The sequence below is a fragment of the Diaphorina citri genome, unplaced genomic scaffold (assembly GCF_000475195.1).
Source record: "Diaphorina citri unplaced genomic scaffold, Diaci psyllid genome assembly version 1.1 scaffold1073, whole genome shotgun sequence".
Lineage (NCBI taxonomy): Eukaryota > Metazoa > Arthropoda > Insecta > Hemiptera > Psyllidae > Diaphorina > Diaphorina citri.
This window is the reverse complement of record NW_007378502.1, coordinates 21,081-43,885: the sequence shown is the minus strand read 5'-3', so window position 1 is coordinate 43,885 and position 22,805 is coordinate 21,081. Positions and strand designations below refer to the sequence as shown.

General features: G+C 36.4%; 3 protein-coding genes across 5 annotated transcripts in view; 1 reads left to right on the top strand and 2 right to left on the bottom strand.

Annotated features, from left to right (window-relative positions):
• LOC103514053 (J domain-containing protein DDB_G0295729) overlaps window positions 1-10,133 on the top strand; it is a 41,762-nt gene extending 31,629 nt beyond the window's left edge. Inside the window, exons 9-14 of the mRNA XM_026827102.1 lie at window positions 5,883-6,041; window positions 6,416-6,546; window positions 6,700-7,641; window positions 7,846-7,994; window positions 8,431-8,582; window positions 8,956-10,133. Of these exons, the coding sequence (XP_026682903.1) occupies window positions 5,883-6,041; window positions 6,416-6,546; window positions 6,700-7,641; window positions 7,846-7,994; window positions 8,431-8,582; window positions 8,956-8,969 (1,547 nt within the window). The 3' untranslated portion in view covers window positions 8,970-10,133. The remainder of the gene's footprint in view (window positions 1-5,882; window positions 6,042-6,415; window positions 6,547-6,699; window positions 7,642-7,845; window positions 7,995-8,430; window positions 8,583-8,955) is intronic.
• A 96-nt stretch (window positions 10,134-10,229) lies between these two features.
• On the bottom strand, window positions 10,230-16,593 carry LOC108251834 (recombination repair protein 1-like). Its single transcript, XM_026827105.1, has 6 exons — window positions 16,064-16,593; window positions 13,675-15,921; window positions 13,221-13,341; window positions 12,693-12,950; window positions 12,080-12,223; window positions 10,230-11,867 (listed from the first exon to the last, which is right to left on the bottom strand). The coding sequence occupies exons 1-6, from the start codon at window positions 16,169-16,171 to the stop codon at window positions 11,575-11,577; spliced, it is 3,171 nt and encodes a 1,056-aa protein (XP_026682906.1). The 5' UTR covers window positions 16,172-16,593; the 3' UTR covers window positions 10,230-11,574.
• A 186-nt stretch (window positions 16,594-16,779) lies between these two features.
• Window positions 16,780-22,037, bottom strand: LOC103514047 (gastrula zinc finger protein XlCGF46.1). 3 transcript variants are annotated; one of them, XM_026827106.1, is made up of 7 exons: window positions 21,498-22,037; window positions 20,807-20,977; window positions 20,569-20,652; window positions 20,120-20,290; window positions 19,748-19,915; window positions 17,582-17,727; window positions 16,780-17,551 (listed from the first exon to the last, which is right to left on the bottom strand). In XM_026827106.1, exons 1-7 carry the CDS (start codon window positions 21,718-21,720, stop codon window positions 17,222-17,224), a joined length of 1,293 nt encoding a protein of 430 aa, XP_026682907.1. In that variant the 5' UTR covers window positions 21,721-22,037; the 3' UTR covers window positions 16,780-17,221. The 3 variants fall into 3 exon arrangements, with proteins under 3 accessions (XP_026682907.1, XP_017301551.1, XP_008477137.1); XM_017446062.2 differs by having other exon boundaries at window positions 16,780-17,555; window positions 17,586-17,727; XM_008478915.3 differs by having other exon boundaries at window positions 16,780-17,727.
• Between the last annotated feature and the right edge of the window lie 768 nt (window positions 22,038-22,805).

Genomic DNA, 22,805 nt, shown 5'->3' with positions numbered 1-22,805 from the left:
CTTCTTTTTTTTGTCTGCTGAGGGGGGCCCGGGCCCCTCAGCCCACCCCTTAAATACGGCCCTGCTGTACGCAACTACAATACCTAGTATGCCAACAACCATAATACATGTAGGTAATATTAGGTACCTACGTACGTATCTATTCAATTAAAACTACTCACTTTTCACTTTCAAGTACCTACATCGTATAATACCATTATACATTAAATGATTCCTTGGACTTTTATGTATAGGTAGTTAGGTACCTATAGTCATGCTACCTATAAATACCTACTTACCTACCTACCTACCTATGTACATACCTACCTGTTTTAAATCTCGTTCGTACCAATGTATACTTATAACATGCTTTCCATCCCGCAAAATCTGAAAATAAAATTTATCATGAGAGGGATTTTCAATTCAAATTATTTAAAGCGCCTTAAAAGGGGGAAAATAAATAAACTTGACCGTTTAGTGAAGAGGTTTTTAATTCCCAAAATAGTACAGGTAATACGTAGGTAATAAGGTGTTCTCGGAACGGCGGGCTTTCTCCTATCCTGTCTTCCTTCTGACTTTCGGGACAATAATCTTCTTCTTTGCCTTTTCTCGTGTCGGCGTTTTTCGTCAGCCTCTCAATCAGCATTAACTAGGGTGATTGCTTCGGGCTGACATTTGGTTTTGGCTACAAATTTTACGAGTGGATGCCCTTCACACTCAACATTTGCTTTTTCTTGAGCAAGGGAAATTCAGGCTGCTATGTTCTTTGTTTAAAGTCCCCCAGCCAGACTTTCGGGACAATAATACCTTAGCATATTACCATTTGGTTTTGGGCTGACATTTGGTTTTTGGCTACAAATTTTACGAGTGGATGCCCTTCGCACTCTACATTTGCTTTTTCTTGAGCAAGGGAAATTGCTGCTATGTTCTTTGTTTAAAGTCCCCCAGCCAGACTTTCGGGACAATAATATACCTTAATATTACAAGGACCATCCTGACTTTCCAGCTTTACACTGGTTCACAATACCTTCATAAAAAATTCTGTTTGGTATCACATGCAGTATCTAAGTGGTTAAGTACTACAATACTGTTATCATAATACTCTGCTTACACCTTATTCTATCTCCTTTTGTTTTGAAATTACATACGTTTGAACCTTTCGCATATTCCCTTAGCAATTGTTTAAGTTTCAAATGGAAATGTTCTTTTTAAATACCGAGCAATTCAAATCCCATATCAAACACGGAATGGTTTGGTCCCTTGTGAAATTCTACATTTATTTTTCAGCTAAATTCCTTCAGGAATGGGCTATTTGTTTGTTATTTGTGTTATAGCAATCTGGAGAGCTAGCTATTCCAGAAGGAGATTCGTACTTTCAGTGGCGTGTAGGGCGTGTATGGCGGCCATACCCTCAAAATTTACTCAAATAGGTACCCTTAAATATTGACTTTAAATATTTATGAAGAAGCATGTGCAATGACTTATGTAGTAATGTGCATGGTGATGGAAATTAGTGCCCTACAGCCTACACTTGACTTTAGACCACGCTACGCCACTGCGTACTTTACATCTTACATGTTGCATAAGTTCTGATTCTGACCTATGACCAAAAGGCTGCATTACAAGAAGGAAGACGGTTTTGTTCAGGAGATAAAGTGCTTCTGTATTTTTCCTCGGAAACAAAAGAGAGTTTTTCCCCGAGAGTTGTTGACACACTTTGAGGAATATAAAGTTCGGATTGTAGAGTGGTATAATGCATCATCGTCTTCAAGCTGTCTGCTAATCATCGCGCTAAAACTCGTCAGATGAAAGAGTATTCAGTTTTATGTTCTTTTCTTTTATTGGGTTCGCTAAAGTTCGGATTGTAGAGTGGTATAATGCATCATCGTCTTCAAGCTGTCTGCTAATCATCGCGCTAAAACTCGTCAGATGAAAGTGTGTTCAGTTTTATGTTCTTTTCTTTTATTGGGTTCGTTTGAACACCAGTCCTTCATTTACTATTCAATTTAATGGTCGCACAGCCATTAAATTGAATAGTTGTCTCCCGCAATTCTGATCAGTTTTTTGTTACTTAGGAGTACACTCATACCATTCCTGTTTTTGGGGATAATGAAAACTTTTTTTTTGTGTGCTAAAATCAACAAATGCTATTAATTGAAAACTTTTCGAAAGTTCATAGCTAATCCTCAAAACATGATATTGAAAATTTGTGTGTTTACTATTCAATTTAATGGTCGCACAGCCATTAAATTGAATAGTTGTCTCCCGCAATTCTGATCAGTTTTTTGTTACTTAGGAGTACGCTCATACCATTCCTGTTTTTGGGGATAATGAAAACTTTTTTTGTGTGTGCTAAAATCAACAAATGCCATTAATTGAAAACTTTTTAAAATTTCATAGCTAATCCTCAAAACATGATATTGAAAATTTGTGTGGTCCAAATTTTATCTCTTTGCCTCTCTAACTCTCCAAAAATATCGAAACATCTATGCAAGTAGGTATGCAGATCTATTTATGTATAATTTGTGTGGTCCAAATTTTATCTCTTCGCCTCTCTGACTCTACAAAAATATCGAAACATCTATGCAAGTATGCAGATCCCAGCCTAGTTAGCTTAGTTGGTAGAGCATCTGCCTTGTAAGCGCTAGGCCGCGGGTTCGATTCCCGCCCGGGGTGGATTTTATCCTGATGGGATAATGTTCGTTCTCAGAACGGTTGGCTTTCTCCTATCCTGTCTTCCTTCTCTCTTCGATTTCGGGACAATAAGACCATAATAGCAGTGAGAGTTCCCTCTGTCAAACCCCTAAAAAAAATAATAAGTATGCAGATCTATTTAGCTATCTATGTATTGTGTGTTCTCATTTCTCTCTTTTCTCTCCGTGTCTTCTCATCTTGAATGAGGTTTCTCAGAAGAGATAAAAATGTATCTCGGCGGTATACGAGAAGCAATGGAGAAAACACAGTAAATGAAACAAGAAAAAGAAGAAGGAGGAGAAGGAGAAGAAGGAGGAGAAGAAGAAGACGAAGAAGAAGGAGGAGGAGGAGAAGAAGAAGACGAAGAAGAAGGAGGAGAAGAAGAAGACGAAGAAGAAGAAGGAGGAGAAGAAGAAGACGAAGAAGGAGGAGAAGAAGAAGACGAAGAAGGAGAAGAAGAAGACGAAGAAGAAGGAGGAGAAGAAGAAGAAGACGAAGAAGAAGAAGAAGAAGAAGAAGAAGAAGGAGAAGAAGAAGAGTAGGAGGAGAAGATGGAGGAAGAAACAAAGAAGAAGAGGAGGAGGAGAAAAATACTCCCACGTACATAGTACAATAGTACATACATAAATACATACGTATTATGTAGCTACTGAGTGAAATATTTCCATTGCAGACACCATTCCGCCAAAATCCTTTAAGATAGAGAGGAGAAAAAAAAAAGAAGCCAGGATGCTGAGGGAGGCAAACATTATTTATATGCAAACTACATGACAAAGCCTTTGCGACGCGCTCGTAACCTAAATTGCTCATACAGGATGAGGGAGAAGATACAATAGGTACAGACTTTAACAGCTTTCTTTTTCCAAGAAGACAGCCAACCTAGTTAAAAGGGTAGCGCGTCTGCCTTGTAAGTGCTAGGTCGCGAGTTCGATTCCAGCGATTCGTTTCGATAAAGCCCAACAGTTAGAATGTACATTAACAAAGTTACCGAGTCTTCAATCAAGGTTAGATTCCCGCCCGGGGTGGATTTTATCTTCAACAGAAAGGTTCGTTCTCGGAACGGCTGGCTTTCTCCTAATATTCTGTCTTCGTTTTCTCTTCGCCTTCAGGACGATGCGACATTCATAGTTTGGGTAATGTTACACCAAGCGCACATCGTTTGCAAACAGTGTTTGCAATCATTTTTCCACAAACATTGGCTTGCAAACAGCGTTCGTGTGTGCGCGGAGGGATAAAATCCGCCCCGGGCGGGAATCGAACCCGCGGCCTAGCGCTTACAAGGCAGACGCACTACCAACTAGGCTAACTAGGCTGGCAAACTCGATTTTAAGGTGGCCACTCATTTTTCCTGAAGAACCTGAGTGCACGAAACTCCGAGCACAGAGTCGAATAAAATTTGACCCCGCCGGGAATCGAACCGGGGACTTCGGGCGTGCAAGCCTAAAGTGTGTTGATAGGAATTAGCATGCCAAATTTGATCCACCTCCTATACAAGAAATTACACTTCCCAGCAGTTTCTACACACAAGTGCGCGTGGTGTAGAGAAAGGATGAAATGTTTAATCCCTGGGTATGAATGTTCAGCTGTGTATCAATAACTTTACTACCTGAGGGAGAGAGAGAGAGAGAGAGAGAGAGTTTTCAATGGGTATGTTTAGAGGGTCAAGGTAACCATCCTATTTATTATTATCTGCATTTCAACATACATATTTCTAACGCATAACAAGATAAAAACCTCATTTTAAACAATTCTAAAAAAAAAAAAAGTTACCTACCTAATTATAAATGTAAATCACAAATGAGTTTACAAGTATATAGGCATAGGTTTTTAATCATAGATAGGTACCTACGTATTTTTTAAATACTTACCTAGATATTTATTTTACTCCTTGAATACCTAGGTACATATTAGGGTGTTTTAGGGACTTTGTAAACAAGGACATTCCAAGGCGGATGCTCAGTCTAAGGATTTTAAAGAAGAAGAAGAAGAAGAAGAAGAAGAAGAAGAAGAAGAAGAAGAAGAAGAAGAAGAAGAAGAAGAAGAAGAAGAATCTTCAAGAAGAAAAACATGGCAATAAAAAATGCTGAAATATGGCGTGACGTATCAGGAAATATTCCAGAGGAAAAACCATCGCATAACCATTAATTTTCTACTGTAAATTTTTGTGGTGAAGCTAAAACCCTATTGACATTTTTGTGGTTATCACAGCTTTACTAAGTGCCTCCTTTATAGCTACTTCGGTCCCAGTTTCATATATATTTTTACACTAGCAAGGCCGCAACTGGTCGCTACTCGATTTTTTTTAAAGAGGTTTGACAGAGGGAACTGTAACTGCTATGATCTTATCGTCCCGAAATCGAAGAGAGAAGGAGGACAGGATAGGAGAAAGCCAGCCGTTCCGAGAACGAACATTATCCCAGCAGGATAAAATCCCCCCCGGGCGGGAATCGAACCCGCGGCCTAGCACTTACAAGGCAGACGTGCTACCAACCAAAAAATTTAGTATTGGTAGGAGACGTGGATTATTTCAAAGCCAAACCAACTCAAAGTTCGAGTATCAGCTCATGTAAATCAGTCCTCGTTTAAATCAATAGGTAATCAAAGATATTGTCAACCAGTCTCAGGGTGATTCTGCCATATGTGTTGCTATATTCTTCATTATTTCCATAACAATAACTAGATAATAGTTATAATGTATGTTTATGGTCTTCTCAATGTTTCCTTATAAATGACGCTGGCTCAGGGCTCAATGGTCTTCATATTATGCTTATGTCCGTGTTTGGACTACCTGATTAGCTTCATTAGAGTCCCACTCAGCCTCGTGAGGAAAATGAGTAGCTATGACATATAAATGCGCATAGCGACCGGTGCCAGCATGGTAGGTAAACATGGGATTCTAGGATCATTGAGATATTGGGAAAAATCCTACAATGCTGCAGTGAGCACCAAAGTTGTGACAATAACACAAAGAAACTGCATTTACATTTTTACAAAGGACCGACAAAATCTTTAAAGAAAAGTGGAAAAGCAGTCAAAAACAGGGTAATGAATGAGCTTGTAAAAACTCACGTGCAAACTTCATCTTTAGAGGGACTCCGAAAGTGCCCATTTTAGTATTTTTATTTACTCCTCATTAGACCAGCTTTGTGTTTTATCCGCACACGTTTCAGAGCCGAATTCTAATATATTTCCGTGTTGGACACCCCCAGGTTCCAAATCTGGAGACACTACCCCATCCCGTCCCCCTAGCGCTTGCAGCTCTACATCCAGTGTGAGGACTAGACCCCAGGCAATGCCCAGACGTCCTAGACCCGCCAGTATTGCCGTCACCGGGGTCACGTCGCCCTCGGACAGTGCCTCGCGACACAGTAAGTTTATTATTTTGAGATGTTTGATAGAGGGAACTGTAACTACTGAGGTCTTTCGTCCGGAAATCAAAGAGATAAGGAGGACATGATAGGACCAGCCCTTCCAAAAACGAATCTGTTCATTATCCTAAGACAGGCACTTTCCCTCCAATCTAAATAGGCTGGCCACAGAAAGTGTCATGAAATAAATTTCGATGAAAATTAACTTCGTTTTCATTTTTGAATTTTCTAGAGAACTTGTTTCAAAAACTAGCCTTGTGTGATCAATAAATTTTATCCAATGGAGACATCAGTTTCTAATAATACCCGCATTTTTTCAGTGCTGCGATGCATTTTCGTTGGTGCTAATACAGTTGTTTGTTTTTCTTTTTCAGGCTTAAGTAGCGAATTCCGAAATGCTAAGTCAACAGAAAAACCTCCCCTACCAAAAGTTCATGTTACCAAGAAACCAATGCAACCCAAACAGTCAGACACAACCAAGAAAGCTTCTGCTAAGTCATCCAAGGTAAATAAATTCATCTTTGTTATACATAGACGAAACTCTTATGCATTCAGAATGGTTGTTCAATTGTATCCTGAATTGGAGTTATAAGGGTAAAACTTAATATCAAATTGATTGTTTTTCTAATAGATTGTGTTCTTTGTTTTCGTATTTCAGCAAAGCTCCGTTTGTTCCACCCCAGCGCTACAGTCACCCACATCCGATGCTCCAGTTCATGAGGAATTCCAAACAGAAAGCAATGAACTTATCACAACCAGCGCCAGCGTAGATGACAACAAAGAAAATGTAAAAACAGACGCCTCGGACATTAAAACGGAAACTGTCCCGATCCAACAGTTCCAGGAGAATGAAAATGACGAAAAGAAAGACAGTGTCGACACAGTACAGCAAGAAGAAAAGGAAAGTGCACAAGAAAGTGCTACGGTTGTAAAGGAAAGCACTCCAATTGTAAAGGAAAGTACTCTTGTGAAAGAGATTGCTCCTGTTGTGAAAGAAAGTACTCCAGTAAAAGAGACAAGTCCAGTGAATGTGACAGAAGCCACTGCAACCCCTGCTACTCCAGTTGTGGAAAACAATGAAACAGACATGGAGAACAGCATGACATCATCAATGATAGCTAAGAATAGAATCGCTACAGAGGAAGAAGCCAAGGCTGCCCTAGCCGAGAGAAGAAGACTAGCTAGGGAACAAGCCGAGAGAGAAGCGGAATTGGAACGACAAGCTCAGGAAGCAGCGAGGTTAGCAGAGTTGGAAGCCCAAAGACGAGAAGAAGAAGAGCAAAGAAAACTCGAGGAGGAATCATTGAGACTGATAGAAGAAGCTAAGAAGGCGGAAGAGTTACGCTTGTTAGCAGCCATCCAGGAGGCTCAGCAGAGAGAAGAAGAGGAACGCAAGAGAAAGGAAGAAGAGCTCAGACAGAAACTCGAGAAAGAGGAGTTGGAGAAGAAAGCGAAGGAGGAGGCGGAGAAGCAGAGGATAGAGATGGAGATTAGACTAAAGAAAGAGGAAGAGGATCGACAGGCGAGAAGGAAGAGGGTGGAAGCCATCATGTTGAGAACGAGAGGCAAGGGATCTACCCCCACCAACACTCCTAACAAGGTATGTATTGGACAAGTAGTACTTGATCTATGAGTTTAGAAAAATTCTTGTGCCTACATTGATGTTGTTGATGAAAAAAAGACCTTAGAAGCTATACCAAGTTGTAATAAAAGAAGTTAAACAAACTCAAACTAATGATAGGTAAACGATCAATAATTGTTTGTACACCAAAGACTAAATAATCATTTTGAATTTTCATTTCAGGAGGACGGTGAACACAATCTTGAAGAGAATAACGATTCTACTCCAAATAGTAATAACGACCACTTCTCTGATGACATTAGTAGCAAGGAGAATAGCAATGGATTCAATCATACTAACGGACATCACAACGGATTTTCCGATAAAAACAAGTAAGCGGGAAAATATTCTTTATTATACATATTGGGACTTAAGAAGAGAATTACGATAATGGTCAAAAATCCTGCAGATTCTTTTGTATTAGAAGATAGCAACTCTCGATTGGATAATACTTTTGAAGATGACGCATTAAACTAATGGAAATGTTTTTCGTGTGTTTATTATATTTTTTTCCTGTGAACACGAATCACTTGCCTAATTGTCCTGGCATGGAAACCAGCAAAGATATTGTTGAAAATTACTAGGATCCTCAGGGAAGAATGGCCATTACATTGATATGACGAAATTCCTGTTTTCGGAGTCCAGTGTGTAGGACTATTGCACCCAAGAATGGCCTAATTAGTCTGTATTTCTTGCATTTTTATATAACATTTTATTTATTTTCTTATTCTAAACAGTAACTACAACATTGATTGTTTAATTTTCCAGTGAACAAAATGTAGTGTCAAATACAATGCTTGATTTGAACAGCCATGATGACAAGACGAGTGTAGATCTTCTCAACCTAGGAATTCCCACGAGAATACCGACAGATCCTAATGTCAATAATGTAAACAACTATAACAATTCTCAAGTCACAGGTAAGTTTACACCACCATGTTTTCCAAGAGGCTTAAAATAGTAATTTTGGAAAGTCATAAAAAAGACAGGGTCATGACACACATGACAGTTAGACCGAAGTCAAAAAGCCAAACCTTTGATATGGGGAGTGTGGGATTTCTGTCTCGATACTAGTGAGCCCTACCCACTAAAAACCCAACCTCTCCCTCACAACCTTAGGGCCCCGGGACCAAGGTTAATATTACTTCGTTGAAAACACTTGATATGTTGAATGATATGTTGAAACTTGATATGTTGAAAAGTTAGATATTTTCAAACTGTACATCAGAGCTCCACTTCATTTGTTCTTGTTCTGATATTGCTAACATATTATTTTCATTCTTTATGTTACAGATTTGCTCTCATGAACTATGAAGGTATAGGTAACATTTTCTCTAACGCTAATAATGATAAAAACGTTTATTTTTATTAAAACACAAAAAATAAGATTAACATTTCTATATAAAAAAAAAAAATAATAAAATATTTTTCCTTTCTTTTTAACAATATTTATTTTTTTAATATAAGGTGCTTAATCTATAATACAATTTATCATTGATTTTTAGCGAATACGATATAGAATTTTTTAAATGTTTTTATTTCTTAAGTAAAGACTGAATAAAGAAAGAGTAGCTAGATTCAAATGATAAAACATTCATGAAGTTATGATTTATTTTTTACAGGTAAAGAATATTAGAACTACATATACCTAATCTTTTTAAATTTTTCATTTTGTAGTAGATTGAATCAAAAAGCTTTGGTAACTTATGAAGTTGCCTCTCCTCTCCATTATAACGTAAACGGAGAGATGATGTGGTTCTTATACATTCATTGTACTTGTACTTGCATCTTGGCTTGAATTACAAACCTCATGAAATTATTCCTTGCCGAAGTATTATGTCAGTTTAACCGGATATTGCCATATTATGACAGCAGACTTGTATCATGCATTTGATTCAATACCTACATTATTAACTTGTAAACAATTATAAAACTTATTTTAAGGCATACATTATGTTCATTGCTATAGATTGCAATATATTTTTAAATACTTTATAGAGCTCTTCTTAATGTTAGATTGAGATTGGAAGAGAGGAAAAGTTATTTGATTTCTTAGTTCTAAAGCACCTTAATTTTCTTCTGTTTGATGGTAAGGTACGTTTGTTTTTATCACACAGAAACATTATGGCACAGCTAAATTTAATTTAAATGTAAGGGACTGCAAAAAAATTATCGGTGTACTGTACCTAATACATATTATTATAACCTATGCTATTACTGAGTTAAGTTTTCTAAATATATTCCAGGAAATGAAATCAATAATATTGATAGGAATCGAATTTGTTTTTATTTGTAATGTAATGTGGTAGTAATCAAATTATTTCGTATTGCAATTTTCCTCTATTTATATTGAATTAATGATAAATTATTATTTGTTTTCTTTTGTATAAAAAAATAAAATAAAAAATCTACCTATGTAAAGAATTCATTTGAATTTTTTCTTATTGTGGCTCTATTTTATGCAAAGCGGGGTCTCGGCTTAGCAGAATCCTAATATTGGATCATGTGTAAGGGGCTCATACTTCTCGGAGAAGACTCCCTGAAGCCTTTGTGGTGGACTCCAAGTACCCCCATAGTTTTGCCCAAGTTTCAAAGTATATGGCCGACCTAGCTTTAGTTCTACTTATTCAAATCGTTGTGTTGAGAATGTTAATCAGTTTTCATTAAAATACTTTCCTTCTGTACCATACCTCTTAATTTAGCATTTTTTAAATAAATCGGAATTCAGTTTATATTGAGCGCATATAACTTGTAAAATTTGGAAAAGTCACAAGTCAAGTTGAAAAGTTTTCCCGGTTTTTAACGAATCGTTCCCAACCAGTTGGTAAAAGAAAACCCCATTTCATATGAGAGAAGATGCTTCTAAAATATTGGTGTACCTTGATTCTGAAAAAGGCCGGTGAAATTGACTTTTCAGTACCGTTTGCAAGCTCCGTCTTTAATACCTATTGCATCATTAATTCTCAATTTCCAAATTTCAACACGCTTTTTATTTTACAAATAATTTGTGAAGAGTAAAGAATATCCATGTGAGCCATGTTCAATTCTTTACTTTATTTACAAATGATTTGTATAACGAAATGAGCGTTTAGTTTTGTTTCTTTGTGTCTTGTCGAAATTACTTATTGTTGTTCAAATATTGAATTGTATCTCTTCATTGTTTTAAAAGTTAAGTGTCATGTGTTACAAGACCTTTTCGATTTGTTTTCGTTGGAAATGGAAAAAGTTTAGGTAGTTAAGTTCTAAATGTTTTCTCCACATCATTATGAATTTTGTATGTATCTGTGACAGCTTCTCTAAATCACTTTATAATTTAATTTATACCATTTGATGAATATTCCTACAAGCGATCGGTAAATAAATTTAAGTAGACTTGAAATTGATTCACCATGTTTTCACCAAAAATAAAACTGTTTAATTTCTGTCAAATTTAATATTTTTGTTTGTTTTCAAAGTACGAAAAATGTTTGCTCGATGATGAAAAGGAAATACCAAAAGACATAGCATAGCAAATTCAATTGGAACTAAAAAGTGTTCTAATAAAATTGAAGTGAAGATTTAAAAATCAATGTTTGTACCTCATTATCATAATAATAGGAATAACTAGTTGTTATATTTTTTATTTTAAAATATAAAAAAGTTTAATTGATTTATTAATTCAAATTTTGAAATTGTATAAGAAGGTTAATTCAATTTAAAAATAAATATGTTATGTATATTGAAAGAAATACTGCAATGTTTTCATTTTGCTCGCTACGAACTTGTAATCTCAACAGACGAATTTTATTTTTTCATGCTTGAAAAGTTGGCCAGATAATAACAGAGATCTAATTCTTTAGAGAGGATGGCTTCAACATTAACCTCACTAAATTGCACGTGGAAGGTCTATTATTATAGGATTTATAGGCCAATCTAAAGATTCAAATACAAGATCTGTGGTGCATGATCACTTCCCTCTACATCACCATGAATCTCCAAGTCACTCAAGTGTGATTTCAGTTGCTTCGAAATGAGAAAATAGTCCAGGCGCCAGCCCTTCATTTTAGAAGGTCTATCATAATACGGCCAGTAGGTATAAATACGATGGTTGGGGTACAAATGGCGATGAACGTCGAGAAATCCCAAGTCAAGGAAATTACTGAAATAATTACGCTCTTGGATTGTGAAACCGCTTTTACCCAAATTGGTCAGAGGAAGAGCCACGTCTAGAACAGAAAAGACATTTATTATCATCTAGAAAAGAGATCATGTAAACTAGTATTTTACAGATTTCCATTCTTATTATTTTACAGATTTGCACAAATTCAAGTTGTTCGTAAATATGTAGTTAGATTAAGTAATAATATCCTGCCTATTCTATTCTATTTCTAATGGAAAACTCAAGGGCCACACAGTAAAGAAAGAAATGTCACATTACCTATATGGTTATGAGCAACATTCAAATCGCCAGCCAAGACAACAGGTTTTATTTCATTCAAACTCTTCAAATGACCTCGAAGAAAAGAGTTCCATAATAATTTTACGGATAACATAGAAAGATCTTCCTTTGCCGCTGGTGCGTCTGAAAGAAGGAAAATAATGAGGTTGCATAGTGAAAATTTATCAGTTGAACCGTCCCGTCCTACAATAACGTATTCAAAGTTCCCGGTTCACTGAAAACAAATCCTATGAACGCCCGGCAACTATTGTGTGTATGCAATGCGCCACACAATAATGATCGATTCCTCCCGTAGTGGATGTGTCATAATTACCAAAGATACGACACTTGGTGGATGTGCTATAATCACCTATGCTACGCAATCATAGGCCGAGTCTGTATCTCGATGTTGGTCAATTTAAGGACGTTTTCAAGTGTCTACGCTTGTGCAGAGGAAAATATTTATTTGAACATTGGGTCAGCTTTTTTGTTTGCAATAGGATCAATCATTTTTGGCTCTTTGGCTCTTTTTATAGAGAAATCAATCTAGCAATAAAATAATGATAAATTATATAAAATAAAATAATGACAGGAAAATTTATTTCATACTTACAAACGTTTACCAAATAGAATTGTTCATACTCCACAGTCATTACTCTCCCATCATCAATACCACTCGCATCCGCATATTGAATAGTTGTCAATTCAGGATGACTTGGTCCACTTTCCATGTCAGATCCATGTTCATTTGATCCACGATTAAACCCATGGGTATGAACAACACCTCCGACCTTCATGGAAAATCCGTGCGTTACTCGTACTGGTTTGGTTTTGGATAGGACTGCCACTCCCGCATAACCTTGCCTGGTTCCTAGGACACACCATCAGGGATTCCTGGTCATCAAAAATCTAGGTTTTAACAAATTGAATTTTTGGCAGATATATATATTACTAAATGCCTGAAAGTCTTCGGGTGGAATACACACCACCAGATAACAGATCTGATTTTAAAATGTCAAGGTTAAGAATATTGAAATTCGGCCACCTGCCAGTCTGTCTAATACATCTTGAAAATTAAAAACAATAGCCGGACCGGGGGGTCCGGCCCTTAAATTACACGACTCTCCGAGGCAAAACTCACCCGGGAACCAAAAGGCATGATATCCTTCAGGACATTCAGGAAGTTTCTCCAAAGGACATCTGATTTCTTGGATACAGAAAACATTCAGGTCATGTTGCCTCATAAAAGAAAAGCCATCTTTCTGTTGAAGGAAAATAGAAGTAAACAATTTATTAACCTAAGAAAGTACAAAGTATAATGGACTTGCTGCCTATCTGAATGATCTGAATCTTCAATTTTATTGTGAGGTTCATAGCTACAAACAAACAATAAAATTGTCAGTGACAGAATAGATCGACAGCTTTTATCATGGAGAATATAATTTTCGACATAGAATTCACAGGTACCAAAAAATATCTATCGGTGTAGGAAGTCTCTCTCTCTCTCAGAGTAATCTCAATGATAAGGATTATGGTAAAAGGATTACCTCAAGATAAGAGTAACTAAGAGGGGAGAAAATGCTGGAAATTCTTACCTGTGACCAAGCTCGTATACCGTTGACATTCCAAGATCCAATTTTAAAATTCCAAGGATACTGATCTTGCCTTCTCTTATGCTCAAGGATCCTGAAAGGATCGTTGAAATCAATGATAGGGACCTCCTCCACTTCAGCGTAACTTGTTTCATTCGAACTGTCGCAACCAAGTCTATTTTCAATCTTTCCAGTGCCCACGTGAATTTCGTTCAATTTAAAAGAGAACACGTTTTTCCGAGATGCTTTCTTTGTCACATTCACAGGCATATGTTCTCCACACACCTCCCGAATGTAACTTAGTTTATCGTCTAAATTTTTGAGGGATTTTAACGAAAACGTGCTTGTCTTTACCTTGCGTTTAGGAGGTCTATATTCCCATTCATTATACAAGTTGGAATCCGGAATAGGTTCCACAGTGAAAAAACCTGATTCCTCCACATCTTCGCTCGTATCTTCAGAACCAGTTCTTTCGAATTTTATCTCTTTTAAAAGTTCAAACTTTCCCTTTGTATTTTGGACGTTTTCTGATGGAACAGTTTTTACATGTGTCGTTTTTGTATGCAAAAGCACTAATTTATTCCGGTTGTTGAATTGAGCGATTTTCCTTTCGGGTGCGAGCGACATTTTATGTGCTGGTAGAACATCAGTAGATGTGCTGGTAGAACTAGGCTGACTTTCGTACTTGGTCAGCCCTTGTTTTTGTGATTTCTTGACAGAATGGTCCAGTTGTATCTTTGTGGAAACTCTGCTACTCTTCACAGGTCTACTAATAAAATCTTTGTCCTCTTTTCCGATTGTTTTTAGAGTTGCAGTACTTGCCGATTCAGATTTGTCTTCAATGTTCACCGATTTTGTTTTTAAATTTCTACTGGTTGAATCACGGATGTTGCTGACAGACGTTTGTATTGACTCACTGTTGGTTGTGTACTTTTTGTCGTGTTTTCTCGTATTTTTGCTTGGTGAAGAAATGATTCCGCCACTAGGTGTCGTGGTTTTCTTAGGTCTACCCCTACGTTTTGTTGATTTATCCGAGTATTTGGTTGTTTTTATCCTCGTGGTTTTCGTCTTTCCTTTTCTTTTCCGAAACGTATACTTTTCATAAGATTCTTCATTACTTACATTTAGGAAGTGAGTTACTGGTCGAACAGTGTTGAGACTAAATTTTCTTTGTACCGAAATGAAATTCTCAACGATCATGTCTATTTCATTTTGAGTGGGAGATCGATTTTTACTGGTTGAAATTGAATGTCTGGGCTGAGTCGATTTCCTGTTCATCAGAAGCCCTTTCAATAAAATATTCTCAGAGCTTCCAGCTGTAGTCTTGAATGTTTTTTTATGGTATAAATTAGATGGAAAATAGATATCATTTAAATCCCCATGTTGTGATTTTGAATATTTATCTTCGCTACTCTCTGTTCTATCGACAGTCTGCTCTGAATTTATTACTTCACTATCCAGATCTCTAACTATTTTGATATTCGATTCTTGGTCTTCATTTACATCACTTTTCACTTCTCTATGCAGCTTAATATTCGAGTCATCATTATTTTCTTCCATTTCAGAGACATGGAGCTCGCTATTGCCCATAAGGATTGCCGGTAGGGTAGGTTCCTTTTCCTGTGATATTTCCACGGATTTCTTAAGTACGGGGACATATCCTCCGTCTTCTGAGGCAAAAAGGTTCAAAACGTTTTTCAAATCATCTGCTTTTACAGATTTGTTGGCGGAGGTTTTACGAATCGGTTTAACATTAAAGTCACTGAAAAAGTCGTAGTCTTCTCGTGGGTTTGTCATTTTGAGAGGCTCTGGTGAATGGGATTCCGTCCTGTTGCGGTGTTTGAATAAAGAATCATGAATGACTTGTGACTGAGCTCCAATATTTTCGTCATTTTCATCTTTAAGCTCACTAACATGCAGACTCTCACATTCCAAATCATCGAATAAGTCTTCTGGTAATGTAGGCTCCTTTAATTCTTTTCTATCTCGTCTCGAAGCGTCCACCACAATCGCACCGTCTTCACTATCAAACGTAGCCAGGATATCTTTCAAGTGCATTTCTCTGCTGGGAGAAACTCGTTTCTTGCGCACAACTTGACATTCTCGATCGCTGTATAAGAAATCATATTCATGCCTCCTGTTTATCGTCACGAACATTGTGGTAGGTCTGGTTTCATTCCAGCGGAAAGTACTATACGAATATTTCAAGGAAGGAAAGGGTGGTTTGCTCGAAAGAATTGCTCCGTTATCCTAGAAATAAAATTTCATTTTTTGGTGAACATTTTGAAAATACTCCAACCAAAATGGTCAGAAGAGCTTCTTAATTTTAAATATTTTTCTGTCCTGGTTACTCAATATTATTAAGTTACCACTAAAATATTAAAGTACCTACCTGAATTAAACACGGTACACTTGAATTATCACTCACTAAGGTACAGTAAACACAAAGTAAATCCAAAACTAAAACAATAACCTCATTTCCGAGTCGAAATAAATCCATTTAACTATTTTTAGTTTTCATTAAATTTAAAAACCGATCATACCGTGTCATATTGAATATTGATTAATTTATGATAACACTTACACTTTGTTTACATTATTTCTCCATAATTACATCACACATGAGGTTTTAAGGTTTATGTTTTCACAGTGGACTTGCGTATGAGTTCTAAGAAATGGGTTAGGTACTTGGGTGTCTACTCAAGACGTATAGGTTAGGCACCAACAGATGTTAGTTATAAAATGTGAGGTAATTAATAGATTGCTTACGTTAACCATTGTTTGCTGAACAGCCGTCGAAAACATCTCATCGAAAACATCAAAATAAAATCAGATAAAGAGCGCCTAACTAAGCTATAATGATGTTCAACCGAAGACCTTGTTCAGACTGAGGGACAAAGAAACTTTTGAGCCATATTCCATTTAGGTAAACAAAAAATAAATAGAATTTAAATCTCCAACAGGACTTAGATGCTAAGGTAACAAGCTGAAAATTGGACTTCAGAGATGGGAAAAAAGCTTCAATGAAAACATTTTGCTTTAAATGATGGAAAGTACAATATTTTGGACAAAAGCTTCGACATGAATATTGTATATGGTCACAGGTTATCGCACAGGACATGGTAGTAAAATCACGAACATAAGACTAGATGTAATATAGGTACGTATAGAAATAATTAAAATGGTAAAAAAATGGTTTGGTACAAAAACGTGTGAATTTGAAATTCTTAAAATTTAAACATGAGGAGAAAATCCCACTAGATAAATCTCCCAGAATATCAATTTGATCCGTAAACAACCCGGTCTGGTTCAATAAACATAAATATTATCATCTATCTATAAGATTTGGTCGAACATTATACCTCTTCTGACCCTACATTTTGTACATTGTCATCTCGCCAGCAAGAGAACAATATTGGGTCTTCTTACACGTAAAATTTAGAGGAGTAGTTACATAAAATGAGTGTTATTCATTTCCCCCCCTTTCTACTGTCTTCCAAGAGAGAAGAAAGTTACTTTTTACTATCCTAAAGTACCGAAAGCTTTGGTTTTATTTAAAATTCAGTCCATTCAGAGCTTTCACAGGGAAAGGCTGTTTGAATATTGAATCATTTATTTTGTTACTTTTAGGGCTAATGTTTTTATTCCCCTGATTCGTTGCTCTCATAATGACTGGAACTCGTTGTATGACAGACACTTTATTGTTAAAAGGTACTTGTACTTTCTCTGGAGAACCATTCCTCACACAATTTTGGTAACTTGATTTAGGAGCTGGTTCGATAGGTAGAAGTCCATTACTACTACTTTGCTTTAGTTCATTTGCTACAATCTCATCTATACTTTCTTTTGGTTCGATGGCTAAAATTCCGATGATCTTGCTTTCTCTTGGTTCAATTCCATTAATCCTGTCTTCTTTTGGTTCAATTGCAAGATGCCCGTTGATTGTATTAGTATTTTCTGACGGGTCTTCCAGATGAATGGATTTCACATGTCGTTCTAGATTGTCTTTCCGCGTGAAAGATTTGTGGCAATCATGACACTCGAATAATGGACGATCTGTGAACAAAGAAAGTTTCACTTAGAATATACAGACAGAAGAGGCTTTTTCAAAATGAACAACAAATTCTAATTAATTCAATTCCATTGAAGAAATAAAATATATCCAATGGGACATTAAAACAGAATTGTGTTCACTAACAACATCAATGGTTGGGTAATTGTTGGCCTTACGATAAAACGTACGATATATCGTAAGGCCAACAATTACCCAACCATTTTTTTTTCTTTTTTTTTATGAATCACATGAAGTTGTTCTAAAATAAATGTGTGGGTGTAAGAATAATGATCAATAAAATTAGCTTAATGGGTTCCTGCAATAAAGCAAGGTGTATGACCTCCTAGAAGTTGGCATTTCATTCATACAGTTAACGTAAATGATACTCTCTCAAACCATACACTATCGATAGGTACATTGAAACTTCACTAGTTCTGAAGAGATATTGCCTGTGGATAAATATTAAATACAGGTAGTTAACATGAAGCATTGTTGAAATGTCAATCTCGGTCACATTATCTGGCAAAACGGCGTGTTAGCTTAGTGCTTCTTTAAAGGTCATTTGATTTTCAACCATCAGTTTATGATTTCAACGTCAATTATTCGTCACATATTGATGTTTCCCTAATAATGATGAGATGTTTATCAATATAAACAAGGTGTAGGCTTGTAATGACAAACTAGATAAGAAACCAACACATTAGAATAAGTCCGACGTCAGCGAGAGAAATTTATTAAGCAGTACATCAAGAAAACATCTAAACATTAAAATGTAGGTCCGAAATGAATAAAATAATAGTATGCTTGTTAGTGATTTGTTTGATTTTTAGTATTTCGATTTATCTTTACAATATTCGTTTTAAACATGTTTACAATGGAGACAAACACAAGTTGAGTGAACTTTCTAACAGTGCCCAAGTTCAAAACGTTGAAACAAAGTGTGATAAAGACCATACAGATACAATCAGTGATGAAGATATCCAATATCTACAGGATAAAGGCTGGAATGTTCATCAAGTAAGAAACAGAAAATCTTCGAGACATAAACGAAGCTTGGCGTCTATAGCAAATTGTGTATGGCGAGTGTTGAATTATCCTTACATGTACAACTTCTATCCCATACTCAACTTTGGAGTATCCAAAATCATGAGTGGCATTGGTGATCTCATCAATAATGTACACTTTCCTCTATTCTCGTCCACAACTTCCCAACAACCACTGACAGAGTCCGAGTTACAAGCCCAGGAGTTAGCTTATGCACAGGGACAGGCCTTGTCACAGGAAATGACTAGTACAACCTCACAGGATACAGGATACAATGCAGGAGATACAAGTTACAATAAACCAACAAGTCAGGTTAAAACACCATCACAAGAATATCAAGATTCTAAACGAGACGAAGAGGAAGAAGAAGAGAAAGAAAGAGAAGAAGAGTTAAAAGAGAAATTAAGACAACAAGAAATGAACAAGAAAATAGATGAAAAAGCAGAAGTATTGGCGAAGAAATACGTTCAAATGTACTTTTCGAAAAACAAACAACAACTGTTACAAGATGCTTCCCTGAGTAGCCAGAACAATCTTCTTTCGAATAACAATCTTCAAGATAACAATATTGAACTACCAAGTAGTCTGGAAACTGATATGCCCAGCCATACCACAGATCTGTATGATTTCAATACAGTAAACAACTATGCCCTACCCAATGTTAATAACTTACCCACTTATAATTAAATGATCTCATTACATAACGTAGCTGTAGCTCATCTTTTTATTTGTGAATAACGAAATATAATTTTGAGCCCTGAACACGTTATTGTTCATTTTATCATTTAAATTGAGTAGTTTTTGTTTTCTCCCAGGACCTTCCAGGTGTACCTATCTCATGAAAACTTTCTTCAGAGCAAAATGTTTCCCTAATAATCATAAGGGTTTGGGTTAAAATCTCAGCTATGGCAAAACGAGTATCTCTAGGAATTGCAACACGCCCCCAACACCAGAACACGTTCAATATTCCTCAATCACCTTTATGTATCCTCATATGCCGCCTCATATTGTGCAAGGTGAAGAATATTTTATCACAGAGTTTACACTGGAATCTCTTCAGTGGGAAATGCGTTCTGATATGAAGGGCTAGATCATATTTTCTTTTGAATGACTTGCCACAATTTTCACAGACGAAGATTTTCTTATCTAAAACAGAAGAGAAAATGGGACAAGATGTTAATACCTATATTTGCTTATTTTTAACAGGGTATAAATTATTTATACAGTCAGCTAAAACTGCAAAGTCCTATTATGTCATTGCTTACCTCCTATGGATTTAGTACTTATGAAAATGATGCTTCTTTGCTCCTAAAGTTTTTACTTATTATTTACTCTTCTGAAATCACATACCTGAGTGAGTGACTTGATGTTTGATCAGATCATTCTTCTCGATAAAACTCTTCTCGCAGATATCACAGTGATAATTCTTGAGCCCTGCATGGATCTTCATGTGCTTTTTCAAACTTTCAACGGACATGAGAGCTTTGTTGCACACTTTGCAGAACCACTGTTCTTTAGAATCTGGAATATGAAGACACAGAAATGTGTCATGTCTTTTGTATTGATGCACCTACAGGAAAAATCTAGGGCTGTACTTACTTTCCAATTGACTACCAAATAACATTTTGTAATTGTCTCATCCTTTGATCTAGAGTTCCTTGTCAACCTATGACTGGGCATTTTTGCACTATGTAATGGTTTTACCTACTCCTAATTTGGAAATTCAAAACTTAAGTTCACCCTTTCTAGCAGTTTAGCCTTATTGGAATTTCAGAAATGAAAATAGTCACAATTCTCACCAGAATGGATTTTCATGTGCCTATTTAGCTTTCCTTTATTCTTGAATCCTTTGTGACAGTTTGAACATTCATATGGATTTAGATCTGAAATTCAAAGAAAAAAATTAATTCAGAAATGGTTGATCAAATCAAAATCAATAAAAATATAGGTGTGTCTGACAGAAAAAGAAGCAAAGGAACAATTGATAGTTTTCTTTAGCTATGGGTTTGAGGTCACATAGATTTTGACAGTACATACCTTGATGAGAAAGTTTGTGATAGTCCAAATGTGATTTATTGACAAATGTTTTATCGCAAATGTCACATGACAGTTTAGCCTTAAGTGAGGTACAATGTATATGATATTTACAGTTGTATTTTACTTTGAATTGTCTTTTGCACTTGAGACATTTGTACATAACTGGTTCTCCTGTAAAATGAAACAAGTAACAATATTGTTATTCCAATATATCTTTATCATTTATTATTTTAACATCTGCATTGTTTCTAAGACATGTTCTGCTTGTCTTTAGATGTAAATAAAAGAGTTCTTCTAGAGTAACAAGAGGTTCCATTAATTCATGGACAGATGGACACTTAGTACAGTCATAAGGTGGTATAAAACATAAATAAATAAATGCCATTTACATGTATAGAATGGTATGTTACAATTTTTGGTGATTGTTGTATGGCAGGTTTTTCAAGATATCTCATTTTATTCATGCACTCAATGTTTGCCTACTATACTGGTACTAGCCACTGATGATTTAATTTAAACATAGCTACTCATCACTTTCCTTACAGCTGCTGGTCATGGGGATTTTGATCATTTGCTTGTTGCATTTTTTTTTTTTTTTAACCCCCTAGGAATCTAATCCAGGTCTAACACATACAAGGCCAGTGCAGTATGACATGCCATGGGAGCTAACTTTACTTTTCTACCAACTTACCAGGAATAACTTGGATATAATCGGGTATGGTGAATTTCTCGTCTTTATCACTTTCAGGTGCTTCTATGATAAAACTAGCATGCTCATTCTTCTGCCAGCATAGGTAACACTGTGTTGAATCCGAGAGAAGGCACATCCTACACTTAATGTGTCCACATGAGTCCTGAACCAATCTTGACTCGGAACATACCACGAGTCCTTTGCACTGAGGACACTGCTCCATTCTGTTACTGATGTGATCTATCTTTGGGTTAACATTACCTCAATCCACTCTTCTCAAGGTTCAGTGACTGAAAGTTTACTTTTAGAACATGATTTGGCTCTTATCAGACGTGAACTACAATCACTTCGAGAGATGATTATCATGATATTTTTGAGACGGTCCAAATCTTCTGGAAATGTTACCACCAAGACAGTAGGTTACAAGTCACTCTTTCACAACTTCATATTAGCAAAATCCTCAAAGCCCAAAGTGAAACCTGCCTACCTAGCCACAACAAATTCAAAAGTCTAAAAAATCAAATCACCAAATTTAAAAAATCTCAGGCAAAAATTTCAACCAAAACAAAAATAAACACAGAGGTACCGAAATCTAAAAAGTTCTCTGTGCTAGGGGTGACCAAAATTTTCTCTTGGCGCGGGCCATAGGGACCGTTCACACGATAATAACTAATAACAGATGTTTTGTATGCCCGCATCAGGCTGTTTATGAACAGGGCTGAGATGAGCTCGGACGAGGTGAGATAGGATATTGTTTCTACAGTTTTGCATTGGAGTGGTAACTCCAATGCAAAACTGTAACCCTCTGTCCCGGCGGCAATTTTCAAAATTTATTTTATATTTATTTTTGTTTGCTTTGTAATTCGCTTGTTTGTAATATCTAATTTAAATGAAAAGTATAATATAAACGTGCAACTAGAGATAAAAAGTAAAAAATTAATTCAGATTGTACGCGTTGCGGAAAAAAAATCAAAATTTCGAATTTCCCGCCAACTTTACACGCTCATGAAGGCTCTGTGTTAAGTTACCACATCATCTTCCACTTGCCAAGAACATCTCAGAATGGCCTATCTCAGCCCTGTTCATAACCACGGCCTCAAATGTGTGTGGCGAAAAAAGTGTGCCCATAGTTTCGGAGCCGCTTCAGAACATATGGGGCTTAACCCCCAAAATTTGCGGTCTATTCCGATTGTGACAACTACATTTTGGGGTTTAAGCCCCTTATGTTCTGAAACGGTTCCAAAACTATGGCCTGAAGTGGCCACAGTTTCGGAACCGCTTCAGAACACATGGGGCTTAACCCCTCAA